General features: G+C 37.8%; 1 protein-coding gene across 1 annotated transcript; it reads right to left on the bottom strand.

Annotated features, from left to right (window-relative positions):
• Positions 1-1,801: 1,801 nt before the first annotated feature.
• Positions 1,802-13,166, bottom strand: HEY2 (hes related family bHLH transcription factor with YRPW motif 2). Its single transcript, XM_044674475.1, has 5 exons — positions 13,041-13,166; positions 10,756-10,834; positions 10,534-10,617; positions 7,986-8,067; positions 1,802-3,255 (listed from the first exon to the last, which is right to left on the bottom strand). The coding sequence occupies exons 1-5, from the start codon at positions 13,121-13,123 to the stop codon at positions 2,558-2,560; spliced, it is 1,026 nt and encodes a 341-aa protein (XP_044530410.1). The 5' UTR covers positions 13,124-13,166; the 3' UTR covers positions 1,802-2,557.
• Positions 13,167-13,997: the final 831 nt, after the last annotated feature.

Below are 13,997 nucleotides of genomic sequence, written 5' to 3'. Positions count from 1 at the left end.
CCTTATCTCTTTCAATCAGATCAATGTCAATTTTAGCTTTGTCTGGTATCATGATTGCTACTCCTGCTTTCTTAACTTTAGATGATGCATAATAAATTCTGATCCAGCCTTTTACCTTTAATCTGTGTCACCTTGCCTCAGATGTGTTTCTTGTAAACAACATATTGTAGGATTCTGGTTTTTAATCCACTCTGCTAAATACTTCCATTTTATGGGTGAGTTCATCCCATTCACATTCAGTTTTATCATTACTGTGTATTGCAAGATGAGATCATATCCACAACTGGATTAAAGATAAATTTGGAACCAAATGTGAAAATGGACAGATCCGGGTATAGATATTAGGAAACTTGAACAATATAAGGTTGTACCTGAAAGACTAAGTACAAATGGGGTACTCATAGCAAATATAGAAATAAAAAGGAAAAAAAATCTCATTCTATTAATTTTTTGCATTGTTTAAATTGCTATTTCCCTGTTATTAGTAATATACTTCCCAAGTTTCAATGTTACAAAGAGGGAAAGAAAACACACCCGCAGAAGCACAAAGGGAAAGCATAGTATTTTGTTTGTATGTATGCATATTAAAACTACAAATTACCTTGAGATACATAATTTTGGGGTCATATTCTTTCTATCACTGCATACTTAGGTCATTTTTAATTGGTTATTTCTATTTAGAACCATTTTTACACTTATTTCTAAGAAGAGATGACTACCATACATCTTTTCCTGAGAAATAGGTAAATAGAAAGAATTGATTCATTCTTCACAATAATGTCACATCAGTCACAGAATTTAAGAGCCTAAGAAGTAAATTGTTAGGTAGGCTTAGAATTTTTAAGATTCAAACAAATTGCAACAAGAATCAGCTAATAAAAAGAATTAGGAAGAGGAAAAGTCTTAGCTTAAAATTTGTTAGGGAAAGTAGCCTTAATTTTCAATCCATCTAGGTTTTCTATTCTGCAGTGGCAAACAATTTCAATTCATCCATAACAACAGTCAAAAAAGGAATTCATTTAATTAGTGATATGTAAAGACATTTGCATAGAAAAAAGTTACAAAGTAATGCAAAAAAACAAGACTAGGTACAGTATTTTTAAAACAAATATTTTAAAGTATATTTTGCATAATGTTTAACATTCTCATAATGTTTATTGCTTTCTCCACACAGCAGAGAAATCAAGTGCATAATACATGCTGTGTCTTTATTTTCCAAAACATAAAATCTCACGTGCTTGATTCAATGTATTAAGAGATTATTTTATGTCATAAAACAAAAGCAAAACAAACCAAAACACCATTGTGTAGCACTATTTGTTTGGGTATGGACATAAAATAATTTACTGGCATCACATTTAATACATTCATCTTGGTTTGGAATCAAATGATATTAGTGAATTTGGGAAAGAGCAACTTAAAAAAAATAGTGCCTTTTCTTTTCCTAATGCTCCCTATCCATCTCATCATCTGTCATCTCCAGAAATTACAATCTCCCTCAAAAGTGACAGAATAAAATTTTGCATGTTATCAGGAGGCAATGAAAAGTATATATAATATATATAAAAATAGTCCAAATGCAACTAAATAAGTTAATTTAACATCTTACAAAGGAGTTTTTTTGTATTGGCAAGAATCAAATATCCTCCAGTGGGCACTTAGTAGGCCATTACACATATACACACACAGACACATATATGTAAAGTATGTGTGTGTATGTGTGTATAGACACACACACATACATAGGTGCACTATGAAGAAGCATCAAATTTTAAGCCAATTTTTTAAAAAGCGCCTGAAGGCTTGCAAGTGGTGCTGAATTGTTTGTTAATCCAAGCACTGATAGGATAATTGCTTATACCAATGCTATGCTAGATGTCACCACTTGGCAAGTCTGTACAAAGAAAGTAAACTAGGTAAGATAAAACTAGGCCTTTCAACCTGAAAATTATTTCTCAGTAACTCCTTTTAGCTAAATAATTCTGTTGGTTTTAACAGTGCACTCTTCCCTGGAAATGTATCAAATGTCTGTTAGCCTAACGCAGTACTCCCTCCCTTCTTATTTCTTAACCCATACCTCTCTACCTTATTTTCTTGTGCAATGTTATTTCTTTCTGAAGAAAATATTGAATAACTCAGGCACTTATGAAACTTGAAATTGTGTGTTTTTCATCCAGCCTCGGGAGAATTCCAGGGAGTATTTTCTTCCCCAACACATACACACACACACACACATGAGAAGATGAATAGCTGGACGATTATCTCAGGGATCTGTATATTTCCCTCATAAACTTTGCAAAGGTAACAAGAGTGTGACATTCTCAAAAGCTCACTGATGTTGGCTAACAAGAAGCCTTAAGCAAAAACAAAGAAGAAAAAAAGGTAACATCATTTCTTCTTGTGAGATCTGTGTCTAAAAACAGTGTTTTTGTTCCTTGGTGGATTTTCCAGCATCTGTCATGGCTGTTACCTTTAGGGTGCAGGCCTTTATGCTGACTGAAATGAAGGACATTCAGTTACTACTGCCAAAAGTCTAGTAGAAAGCTTCCAGGGAATATTAAAAAGCTCCAACTTCTGTCCCCCAAGGTCGGTAAGGTTTACTGTTTGTTCCACCGCCTGTCTGCTGGGGACTGGAAGTTGCTGACACAGATAAAGGTGGGCTGATGGCGGTTGCAGCTGCCACTGCAGCAGCTGCTGCTGCATTCGGTGGGAGCATGGGGAAGGCTCCTGCGAAGGAAAGGGGGAAGCTATGAGCTGCTGCTGTGGCTGCTGCGGCAGCAGCATGGACGGTGGCGGAGAGGGACAGGAGAGAAGTAGAGAGAGGCGGAACACAGGGAGCCACGCTGCCCGTGGAAGGCATTCGAAGTGCAGAGTCGGCATGAGCAAAAGTGGCCGTGAGAAGAGCTGAGCCGTGGGAAGGGGGAGGCACTTCTGATGCAGTGGAGAGTCGGCAAGGTGTGGTTTCTGAGGCATGGAGTCCATTCTGTTGAAGCAAGGCATTAGGAAGATGGTGAAAAGCAGCCGTCCAGTGATGTGGGTGTAGAGGATGATGATGATGGTGGGCCATGGAGCTAGTCATGGCAGCTGCCTCCCTCTGAGAGGCACAGGTACTGAGATGAGAGACAAGTCGAACTCTCAGAGGATCCGATGTGTCCAGACCTTCCACTGAGCTCAAGTACCTTGCAACTTCAGTTAAGCATTCCCGGAATCCAATGCTCATGAAATCCATGGCAAGCGCATGAGCATCAAAATAACCTGAAAGATAGAGTTGGGGAAGGAAAAAGTGAAGGGCCAGGGAAGAGGGGAAGAGAAGGGAAGGGAGAGAGACGAAAACAGTATAAGCAAATACCATCCAGCTGATGTTCCACTCCATCATTGCTCAGATTTAGCTAAAACCGATTCCTTCTAAACACAATATTAATTTGCATTCTTAAGTTTTATAGAAGTTTTTTAAAGTTATTTGGTAACTTACATGTGAGACAAAATCTAGGAATAGAGTAGGCAACAGTTCTTGCAATCAAATATTACAGTGGAAAAAGAAATTAAAAACATTCGTGTTTCAGACTCTTCAAAAAACATGGTATTGCTCTCTTCTTATACTGTGGGAGAATGGAATTCCATGGCAGGCCTTTTCATGGTAATAGAGATCTAGAGTCTCTCTGTCTCCTTCACATGCGACACAGATCGAAGATTAAAGGGTCTCTCTATAATATCCTACTCTCTTCTCTCTGGTGTTGGCCTTTATAACCTACATGCTAAATACCACATTTTCACAGTCTGGGGACTTTCTTTACAATTTATTAGGATATCGTCTGCTTAGTAAAATCATAAGTGCATCTTGACATGCTGAGTTAATTAATGGCAAACTAAAAACATCTTGTTAATGCTCCTCATGAAGAAAAAACGTCTTCACGGAAACAAAATGAGTTTAAAAAAATATAATTCAGGTACCAATGTGAAGAGCTATATTATTCAGTTTTCCATTAGTAAGAATTTGGTTGCTTAACAGTAAAAGATACCTAACAGAATTCTTAACTTCACTGAATTTTGTTATAAATGCCACCCATTCTATTGGAGGACCTACTGGAAAAAGAAATCCAATGAAGAAAAGAGTTCCATGAAAAGTAGAATGGACTAAATGGAAAAGGAGGATCAAAAAATCATGGAATAAAATCATTCCTTAAACATTAAGCACATGTTTATCTGACACATTTCCAAGAACAGTCTGATGAGTGAGTGTACATACTCGTGTATACACACAACCACCTGAAATTATTGTTATAATTGGCTAAAGGTAAATCATACTATTATAGGATTTGGAGCTGCAAGGGACTTTGGATCATCTAGCTCCCTTATTTTACAGATGAGGAAACTGAAGTCTAGAGAAGCTAACTAATTTGCCAAAGTTCACATAGAAGGATGAGGCCTCAGTTTCTTTTTCTTTTTTTTTTTACCTTTTGTGAGTGACATTTTATTACTGAATTTTATATTACATATAATTCTTTATCCTGATAATGTCATCATAGTCCCAATCACTTCCTGCCTAAGTGTGGTTCAAATCCCTTAACTAGTCACTCTACCTGTATTTTCTTTCTTCTACAATTAACCCTTGAAGAATTTCTATATCAATATGGTTTTTAGTTTGTTGCTCCACTCCACAAACTTTCAGTGGTTCCCCATTGCCTACAGGATAAAGCCCAGACCCCTTAGCCTGCTATTAAAGGCACTCAAGAAATTAAAATCTTTTAACTATGGGAGGAAGTATGGCTTAGTAGATAGAGCCTTGGACCTAAGAGTCAGGAAGATAGGCGTTTAATTATTGCTTTAGAAACTTTACTAGCTTTATGATCCTGGGCAAATCACTCAATTCTTTGTGTCTCAGTTTCTTTACTGCTTAAAAATGAGAAGAGCCAGATTTAATGGCCTCTAAAAGGCAGTGTGGCACAGAAGAGTACTGGGCATGGAATCAGAAAGACTTGAGTTCAAATATCTCCAATGACTTTTTAGAGCTGTTTACCCTGGCAAATCTACATTCACAAATGAAATTGGAAGGTGAAATCTCCCAACATAATGTAATCAGAGGCAAGGGAATGAAGCATCATTCTAGTGAGATAGAGCCCAAATGACTTTAGCAACTGATATTAGACAGCTAAATTCATACCTACAAAGGAAACAGCAGAAGGTGCAAAACAATTTATTCCAGAAATTCCCAGGAAATTTTCCTTCAGAGCAATAAATTGAATGCATTCCAGTGCCATACTTTTGTTATGCAACTTAAAAAGTCCAAGTAGTTTGCTCTATCTTAATATTAACTAAAAAATAATCTTGATGCCAAATGCAAACAAAAATTTTAAAAAGTCCTTAAAAAATAAATTAGAATGTAGGCACAGCCCAAGGCTGAAAACTTTTGACAAAGGGTATTCTATCAATTAAGAGACACAATAACTGCATATTTCTTCCCAAAACTTTTATGCATCATCTGCCTAATTATTTTTTAAAAGACCTACCAGGAACAAACAGTATGAACTTTTTAAAAAAAATGTTCTTTTGAGACAAACTTCAGAACTGTTCTGAATAGCCAAGAATAGCCTCTGGGCTACGGCTCAATTCAAATATAAGAACACCAGCACATGTCAACCAAGTGCAACTAGTATTTACTTTTGTTTTATGGCTGTCTGTGTTTGAATTTTACTTATCCTCCTAGTAATCCAAAAACTCCTTGAAGGCTAGAGTTCGCTTTTATCTAAATCCTTCATTTTTCCTGATATCTAGTATAGTGCTCTGCACACAAGAGAGTGTTTTAATACTAGTTACCCTTGTGCCCAACATTTCTGTCTCAGAATGTTGAATTGTAGTTGTATGAAATAAGAAAATATATTCTTTTATAATCTAAGTTCACAGGACCATACACATAAACCTGGACGGGCCTTAGAGATCATGTAATCCAATCCTTTCATTTTACAGGTGAAAAAACTGAGGTCAAGAAAGTGACTTGACCAAGGTCACACAGATGGTAGGTGGTAGACTTGGCATTCAGGTTTACTGCCTATTAACTCCTAGTTCCTATCTTTCTCTCTCTCTTTTAAAAAAAAAAACCTATACCTTCCACCTTAGAATCAATACTGTGTATTGATTCCAAGGCAGAATGGCAAGGACTAGGCAGTGGGGTTAAGTGACTTGCCCAGGGTCACATAGCTGGGAAGTGTCTGTGGCTAGATTTGAACCTAGGACTTCCCCTCTCTAGGCCTGGCTCTTAACTCCCTGAGCTACCCAGCTGTCCCCTTAGTTCCTATCTCTTAATCCAATGGCTTTTCTGGATTCTATCATATTTTTATTTGACCTTAATAGGGCCAGGCTCCTTTTATCTGGAATTAGAAGAAAACTCAGAAGTCCTTAGTTGAACTCCTACTTAAAAATCATAATTCTTCCCTATAACATTATTGATAATTATCCAGCCTTTGTTTGAATAGTTCCAGTGCCATGGCATATCTTATACTTTTGGCTTAGCTTATTTTTTTTTTTAACCCTTAACTTCTGTGCATTGACTCATAGGTGGAAGAATGGTAAGGGTAGGCAATGGGGGTCAAGTGACTTGCCCAGGGTCACACAGCTGGGAAGTGTCTAAGGCCGGATTTGAACTTAGGACCTCCCGTCTCTAGGCCTGGCTCTCAATCCACTGAGCTACCCAGCTGCCCCCTTGGCTTATTTTTAATAAAACAGAAATTAAAGCTTTATTCATTATGCTTAATAATAACAACAGTTCACACTTTATATGGTGCTTACCATGTATTCAAGCACTATGCTAAATGCTTTAAAATTATTATCTCATGAAAATTATTCTTATGAAAACCTGGAGGGTAGGTGTTATTATTATCCCTTTTTTATGGGTGAGAAAACTGAAGCAAATAGAGGTTAAATGACTTAACCAAGTTCACAACTAGAAAGTGTCTGAGGCCACATCTTTTGTGATTAATTAGAACTTTACAATTAACAAAGTCCTTAAGTTGCTGATCCATGACAACTCAGTGAAGTGGGACAGCGTGGTTGCTTTTATTGCTATTTTAAGTGAGTAGTCCCAGTCATACAGTAAGTGACAGAACAGGAGTAAAACCTAGGTCTCCTGACTTAACAGTCCATTGTCCACTTTAATTATGCCAATCCACACTTGGGACGGTAAGGGCAGAGAGAAATCACCCTGTATAGGTATTTCCTAAACATCTTTGTAAGGTGGCTAATGTATATATTAAGAACATCCTTTAAGAGGGAACAGTCATGCAAAGCCTATATATAAAACTTGATGGATGTATATGGAAGGGGAATGGGAGTCTGTAGGCTTTCTGTCCCTTAGTATGTGAATCTTAGGTCTTAAAAAAAGAGATAGCTGCCTAAAAGACTTATTTCCTTTTCATCTTTCCACTACCTCCACTTAACCATGGCCCAACTGATTCCCCTTAGCACCTAAATGTGAGGTCAGTAGCCTGGGGATAGTTATTTCCATTAATTGTGTGAAATACAGAGGTTTATTATCGGTTATTTAAAATAGCTTTCCATTTCCCTCCACCCTGCAGCAAACAAAAGATATCCAAAACAATAAAGAATTTTGTAGATTCACTTCCTTACAGATATCTACATTATATCAAATTCTAGCATTGGTTTTGAGGCAGCCTAATGGTTGTCGCCATCTCCTGTTTATGTTTGGATGTTTGTGTGTTTGTTTTGTCTCCCGGTGCAGATTTCTGTGCTCTTCTGAAGGCCCAAACAAATCTCTGACTGGGCTGCCCATGAATGAAGCCTTTACTCCCACAGTGTTATGAAAGCAAACACAAGCCCAGGGTCAAGTGCTTCTTTTGTTCCAGCAATCCTTTCCCACGAGTTTAATCCTGCCATTAGCATTGATTTCCACTGCTTTAATCTGGGACCGCCTATCCCAGAATGTTAAAGAACTGTTCAGCTTCAGAAAAAGAGAAATGAAGAAAGTGACTTACTTTTACCTCCTGTTGCTTGAAGCATCTTCAAATGGTCCACTGTCATTTGCAGTATTTCTGCTTTTTCCAATTTTGCAGATCCCTTGAAAAATAAAAGAATAATGCTTTACAAATCAAAGGTTCTAATTTAATATAGTATTCTTTTAATTTAACTTTTATGTTATGGTTTTAATTTCCCTTGATATAAGAATTTTCTTATTTTAATTTCTTCCTACAATATATCTCAATTGCCTATCAGACTTCTTAATATATCACTGAGTAGTTGTAACTATTTATGCTATGCCATAACTTGTAATCTATATCACATCTACTTTTAAAGATTAACTGAAAATCTAATAAAATAATTGACCCCTCAAAAGACTTTCAGGTATATTCAGAATGCCATGGGTTTACTGTATAATGGAAACTATACAGTTGCCCAGAATTTAAAGCTTTGTATCTATTTTTTATCTTAGGGAAAAATGTCCTTTGACTTTGAATGTTAAATAGTATTATGAGAAAGTGCAGGCTTATGATATAAAAGATAAATGATTTTAATGACTTTGTTCTAAAAATTGATTTCTTAAAAATAACAAGCTTTTAAAAAGAAAATGATTTTGCCATTAAAGAATTTCTTCTAGTCCACTACAAAGTCCCTGACATTAAAAAAAAAAAAATCCTTTTCGGTTTTGACCAGCAGATGTCACTCTGTGTATCACTATCCAAAAGATGAGATGAAAATTCAGTTCTAATCTGGGTAATATTTTAAATTCTTAAGAGACCCTCTGAATCATTTTTTAAAAGTTGTGATAATTTCTCTATAATTGAATTAGAAATACTACCTCGCCCCCACTCCATGTTTTGCTTTGGTTGTTTATTTGTGCATGTGTTCTCTCAATTAAGACTATGAGCTCCTTAAGAACATAGCCTTTAATATTTAAAAAATGTCAGCTGAAATTATTTCTTTGTAAAGATACCTTTGAAAACCACTGGAACACATAGAACTCTCTTAAGGCTGCTTGACTGGCCGGCAAAAGCTGGATGGATAATGTATAATATATTACATTCTGATATTTTCAAAACGGAAGCGAAGATTCGGTTTCAATTTCTAAGCATTACTTGTTTTAAATAGACAGTACCAGAACTCAGTCTGTAGTGAGGGTCCCTAAGTTACTTATTTCCATGAGAGAATACTCTTCTAATCATACTATGACAAGTTCTAAGACTCTGTTCTTGGTAACCAAACTCTGCCAATGTGAGACCCATGTGTTTATAATAACTTACTGCCAGAGAACAGAGGTTTGTTTTTTTAAAGCTTAAGTTGTTTTAAGTCAATATTTAAGAAAAATCTAACAAACCAAAAAAATTCCTAAACCAAATGATCCTAATAACTGTGGACAGACTTTCAGTAATCAGAAAAAATTTAAAAAGCATTGATAATTGATATTTTAATAACAGCATGTAGGGATTCAAAGCATTCCTCAATCAAAATTACATTTTTTATGTCACTTTTTTCGTTATGGAAAGACTCAGGATACAGAATGAGGGTCTTTGGGGTAATTTTTCCTCCATTAAGAATTTATAATGAATAGTGTATTACATGCTGTACTTTTTCTGCGTGTTAATCTTTTCTATAGAGACAGAAGAAGTAGTTTCTCTGCAAGTGACTTAATAACTCAAAATTTTAGTTTCTGGGCATTTTCCTAGGGCTTTGTAGGGATTGTATTATTATATTTGTGGTGTTAATGAAGTGCAAACAATGAAATGGAACAAATAACTGTTATCTCATACTCTTAACTAAATTGAAAATACTTCTATCCTAAGTTTCTGTATCCTTTGAAGGATGCTATGTGGTGTCTCTGTTCCCAGCAAACTTATATAATGGGTTTAAATATTACTTTTCATGAGTCATGAAGCAAGCAACTTTGAAAATGTTTAGCTTTCTGCTTTCTTCCTTGGGCAAAGGGTTTTTTATTTTTAAAGGTGTATTTCTATTCTGGGCATGGTTAATTACATAGTCAAATCTGACCATACCATACTTTTAAAAGGATGCTTCAAATCAAATAGGTTAATAACAAAGCATTAAAATGAAAGTAAATGGCTTGGGAAATTAGTTTATCCTTTAAGGTTGTGGGTTAGATGTGCTATTTCTGGGACTGCTGTCTTTTTTTTTTTAATAAGAAAAAGTTTAAATAAAAAAATACACAATTTGAGACAGAAGTATAATTTGCATTTCATTCTTTTTTGAAGCATACTGCATGCAGCACATTTTAAAACAAAACCACTACTGGTATTCATAGAAAGAACAGAGAAAGCATGAACACTCCTACCCTTAAGGGAAAAAGAAGCAAAAGAATGGAAATGTTTTTCAGCTTCAAGACGGATTATGTTTTTAATAGTTTTGCCACAACAAAGCATTTTATTGAAATGGCTGCTTTATGCCAGATCAGGACACATACACTATTATTTTAATGAGCTTTAACAAAAACCCACATTTCCAGATGAGAGAATCTGTGTGTGTGTGAGTGCACATACATGCATTTTGAGAGAGGGAGGGAAATTAACTTACTTGTTTTTCAAAAGCAGTTGGCACAAGTCGTCTTAACTCAGATAAACTGTTATTTATCCGATCACGGCGCCTTTTCTCTATAATCTATTCCAAAGAAAAACAAACAAGAAAGTTTATGAATACATGAATAGTAATATTCCTCATAGTGGAAAGATACAACACTTACATGCTAGACTGATTTCATGAAATCAAAGAAAGAAGTGGAAAAAAAAGTACACATACCCCTCTTCTTTTCTTTCTGGCCATAATCTGAGATGTTGTTGTCGGAGAATTTGATCGAATAACAGAGCCCGTACTTTGCCTATGAAACAGTAAGAATGTGTCAGTTGTTACATAACACAATGATTGTTCCTTCTGGGTACCTGATGCCACCTATTAAATATTCAGTGATTACACTACTCCTCTAAGTGTTTAGTTCTTTTTTCTTAACTCTTCCTTCACTTCTACCACATTTGGCTTTTTAGGCCTTCTGGTCTCTCTCTCGGTTTGAATTACATCTTTTAATGGATAATCTTGAAATCAAGGCCATAAGAGAACATTGTTCTGGGCCTCTACCTATAGTGAAAAAGTTGGTAGGTATAGGTCTGGATACATCATTGTTCCACTTAAGAATTTTTTTCAATCAGCTAACCTCTGATAACATTTTCTCTGCTGGCACTGGATAAAGTAAAGCTATTTTAAAATAAAGGTCACATTAAAGTCCTGTTATCAAATAGATACAGTCTGGTCATATGTCACTAGTGTTGCCCCTAGATCCAATTTTTAAAATAAACAAAAGCTATCTCATTTTATTTCTTAGCACAAGAAAAATTTAACATTCATATGTATCTAACTCCCAGAATATCATGAATGAAATAGGCTATTAACACACAAGCATCAAACTAAAGAGGAATAGCCAGATAAATCTGCTTTACTTTGAAAATGAATCTGAGCTTTATAGTTGAAAACTTTCTAATCCTCAAGTCTAGGTTTAAATCTACCTATTAAGTCTGGGAACTTCATCCTTGTATTCACTCTCTCATTAATTTTATAATCTCTCAATTGTTATCCATTTCTTTTTTCATAATGAACAAAGATTATACATCTCACAATAATAAATTTGCTGTTTTTATTATTTGTGCTATTTCCATTCAAAAATGATGTTAAAGTTCCACTGTAATTAGCTCTGCTCTTTCCTTTTCATTCCTTCCTCAAACATACCTCCTTTTCTTCAATATCTTCTGCACCCTGAGTCTCATTTTTGAGCTATGCCATTTCGTTCTTTGGGAAACATTTAATAATTAAAATAGATCAGCAGTTCCCAAACTTTTCAGTCTCAGGATCCCTTTACACTCAAAAATTATTGAGGATCCTCCAAAGAGCTTTAATTTATGGGGGTTTCCTATCCATGTTACTATACTAGAAATGAAAATATCTTGCATTAGTATAAAAGGGATTTTGACCTCAAAGACCCCTGGGTCCACAGATCACAATCTGAGAACCACTGGGATAGAAGACTTTTTAAGTTTTTCAAATATCTTAGGCTTTTGGGTGTTTGGACTGCTGTGAAAATACTAAATAAAAGTAATTTTCAAAAGGCAAGAATCCTGAACTGTGAATGACACTTAGTTGAAGGTAAATAATTTAACAGTTCCTGGGAGTGTTAATTAGAGGCAATTATAACTTGACCTGCATTGGCACTAAAATGCCAGGTAACTTTGTCATGTGAACTGGAGATTTGGCTTCTATTAACATAACCCAAAGCTTTTTCAGCCCTAATAATCATGCTGATATCAGGGGCAAAACGATGATGCCGGAAAGCACCCTTATAACAGAAGGTCATTTTACTTCAGGATTGATTGCCAGAGTTCATTCCACATGTTCATTCTACAAAGCGCCACCTAGCCAGTCTGGACATTATAAAATATCTCAAAATTTCCAGGGAGTATTTTTGAACTTTTAAAAGAAAATATAACCATTCTGTTTTTCCTGCTAGTAGTCTCATTTTCCAAAAGGCTCCAAAGTGGCTCTTCAGGAGCTGGAACACCTAAAGTTTACCTAGTCCTTTGCAAAGGCCCCAGGGGGGTATGACAGCTGATGTTGCTACAGGTGATCCAAGGCTTCGGAAATCAATGGCTCACTAAATCTCTCACAACCACAGGCGTATTTCACGCACGTCTCACCTCCCTCCCGTGCCACTCTACCCCCAAAGGCTTAAAAAACCAAGAGCTCTCAAGAACAACACCATGTCCCTTACAACTCCCTAATACCACTACTCAACTAAATACGGATGGCTCCACAGGCAAAAGTTTTCTGGTCTCCACCAGGATGCCCGAGAGGTATATATTCTCCGAGATTTCGCAAGAGATGCTCGCCCACACTAGGAGTTTCCCACGAAGCCTTCGCCACGCTGGAAGATTAGAGGACCACTGGGTCTCTCTTCTGCACGCTCCAGCCACTCCTAGGGCAATTCCAGTTGGGGATAAACCCCTTCCCGACTCTCCACCACCAGAGCTACCCTTACTCACCCCGAGTAATTGTTTTCGCTTCCCACGTCTATCGTCTCATCCATATCGCTGTCTGAGGTAGTTTCCTCGCAAGGTCGCTTCATCTTGTTGAATGGGGAGGATGCACAATGCAGACTTAAGAAGAATAAATACCCACCTGGGTGCTTCTCTTTTTCCCCTCTTCCCCCACCCCTCCCCTCCGTGGTCTGCCGCGTAGCGCAGAGCCCGGCGAGCGCTGCACGACAGCGGCGGCTGAAGCGATCTGTTCCTGCTTGCTCTTTCCCACGCTGCAGTCCCTACCTCCAGCGAGCGCAAGTGCCCAGTCTCCAGGCACGCCCCCTTCCCCCCCGCGTTCTGTCCCGGGTGTAACCCCATCCTCCCCCCTCCCTGGCGACTGGCTCCCCCGCAGGCGCCGCCTATTGGACCGAAAAGCCCCTGATGGACAGCATCAGCCCGCCCCCTAAGGGAGTCGGGGGCGCTTGGGATTGGCTAATAGTTGAGAGGCGACGAGGGTGGGAGAAGGGGAGGAGGGGTGTCCTCTGCGAAAGCCAAGAGCCAGTGGGTCGTTTCCAAGCGTGGGAAAGCAGCCGCTGTACCTCCGGTCCCTGGAGCTGCGGGCGGGGAAAGGCGCAATCGGGTCAACCCCGTGGCGAGTGTTACGGCATTTCTTAGCTCTATGTAGGGAAGTTGTGCAGACGTCGAGACTGAGGATCAGGTGTTGAATGCGAGACTTTTGGTTTCGACACCCCTCCTTCCCCCCGCCTCACTTTCAGCCCTAAAGTTTCTGGGCTACGTTTAGTGAACCTCAAACGCGTGGCTGTGTGTGTGTGTGTGTGTGTGTGTGTGTGTGTGTGTGTGTGTGTGTGTACGCGCGCGCGCGCGCGTGTGCGCGTGTTTGGCAGAAGCTCTAGTAAATGAGGCTACCCCTCTGGACTTTCCCCCCAGCTCCAGATCCGTGATTCCAGAGCTCATTTGATC

The sequence above is a fragment of the Gracilinanus agilis genome, chromosome 4 (genome assembly GCF_016433145.1).
Source record: "Gracilinanus agilis isolate LMUSP501 chromosome 4, AgileGrace, whole genome shotgun sequence".
Classification (NCBI taxonomy): Eukaryota; Metazoa; Chordata; class Mammalia; order Didelphimorphia; family Didelphidae; genus Gracilinanus; species Gracilinanus agilis.
This window is presented reverse-complemented; position numbering and strand designations above follow the sequence as displayed.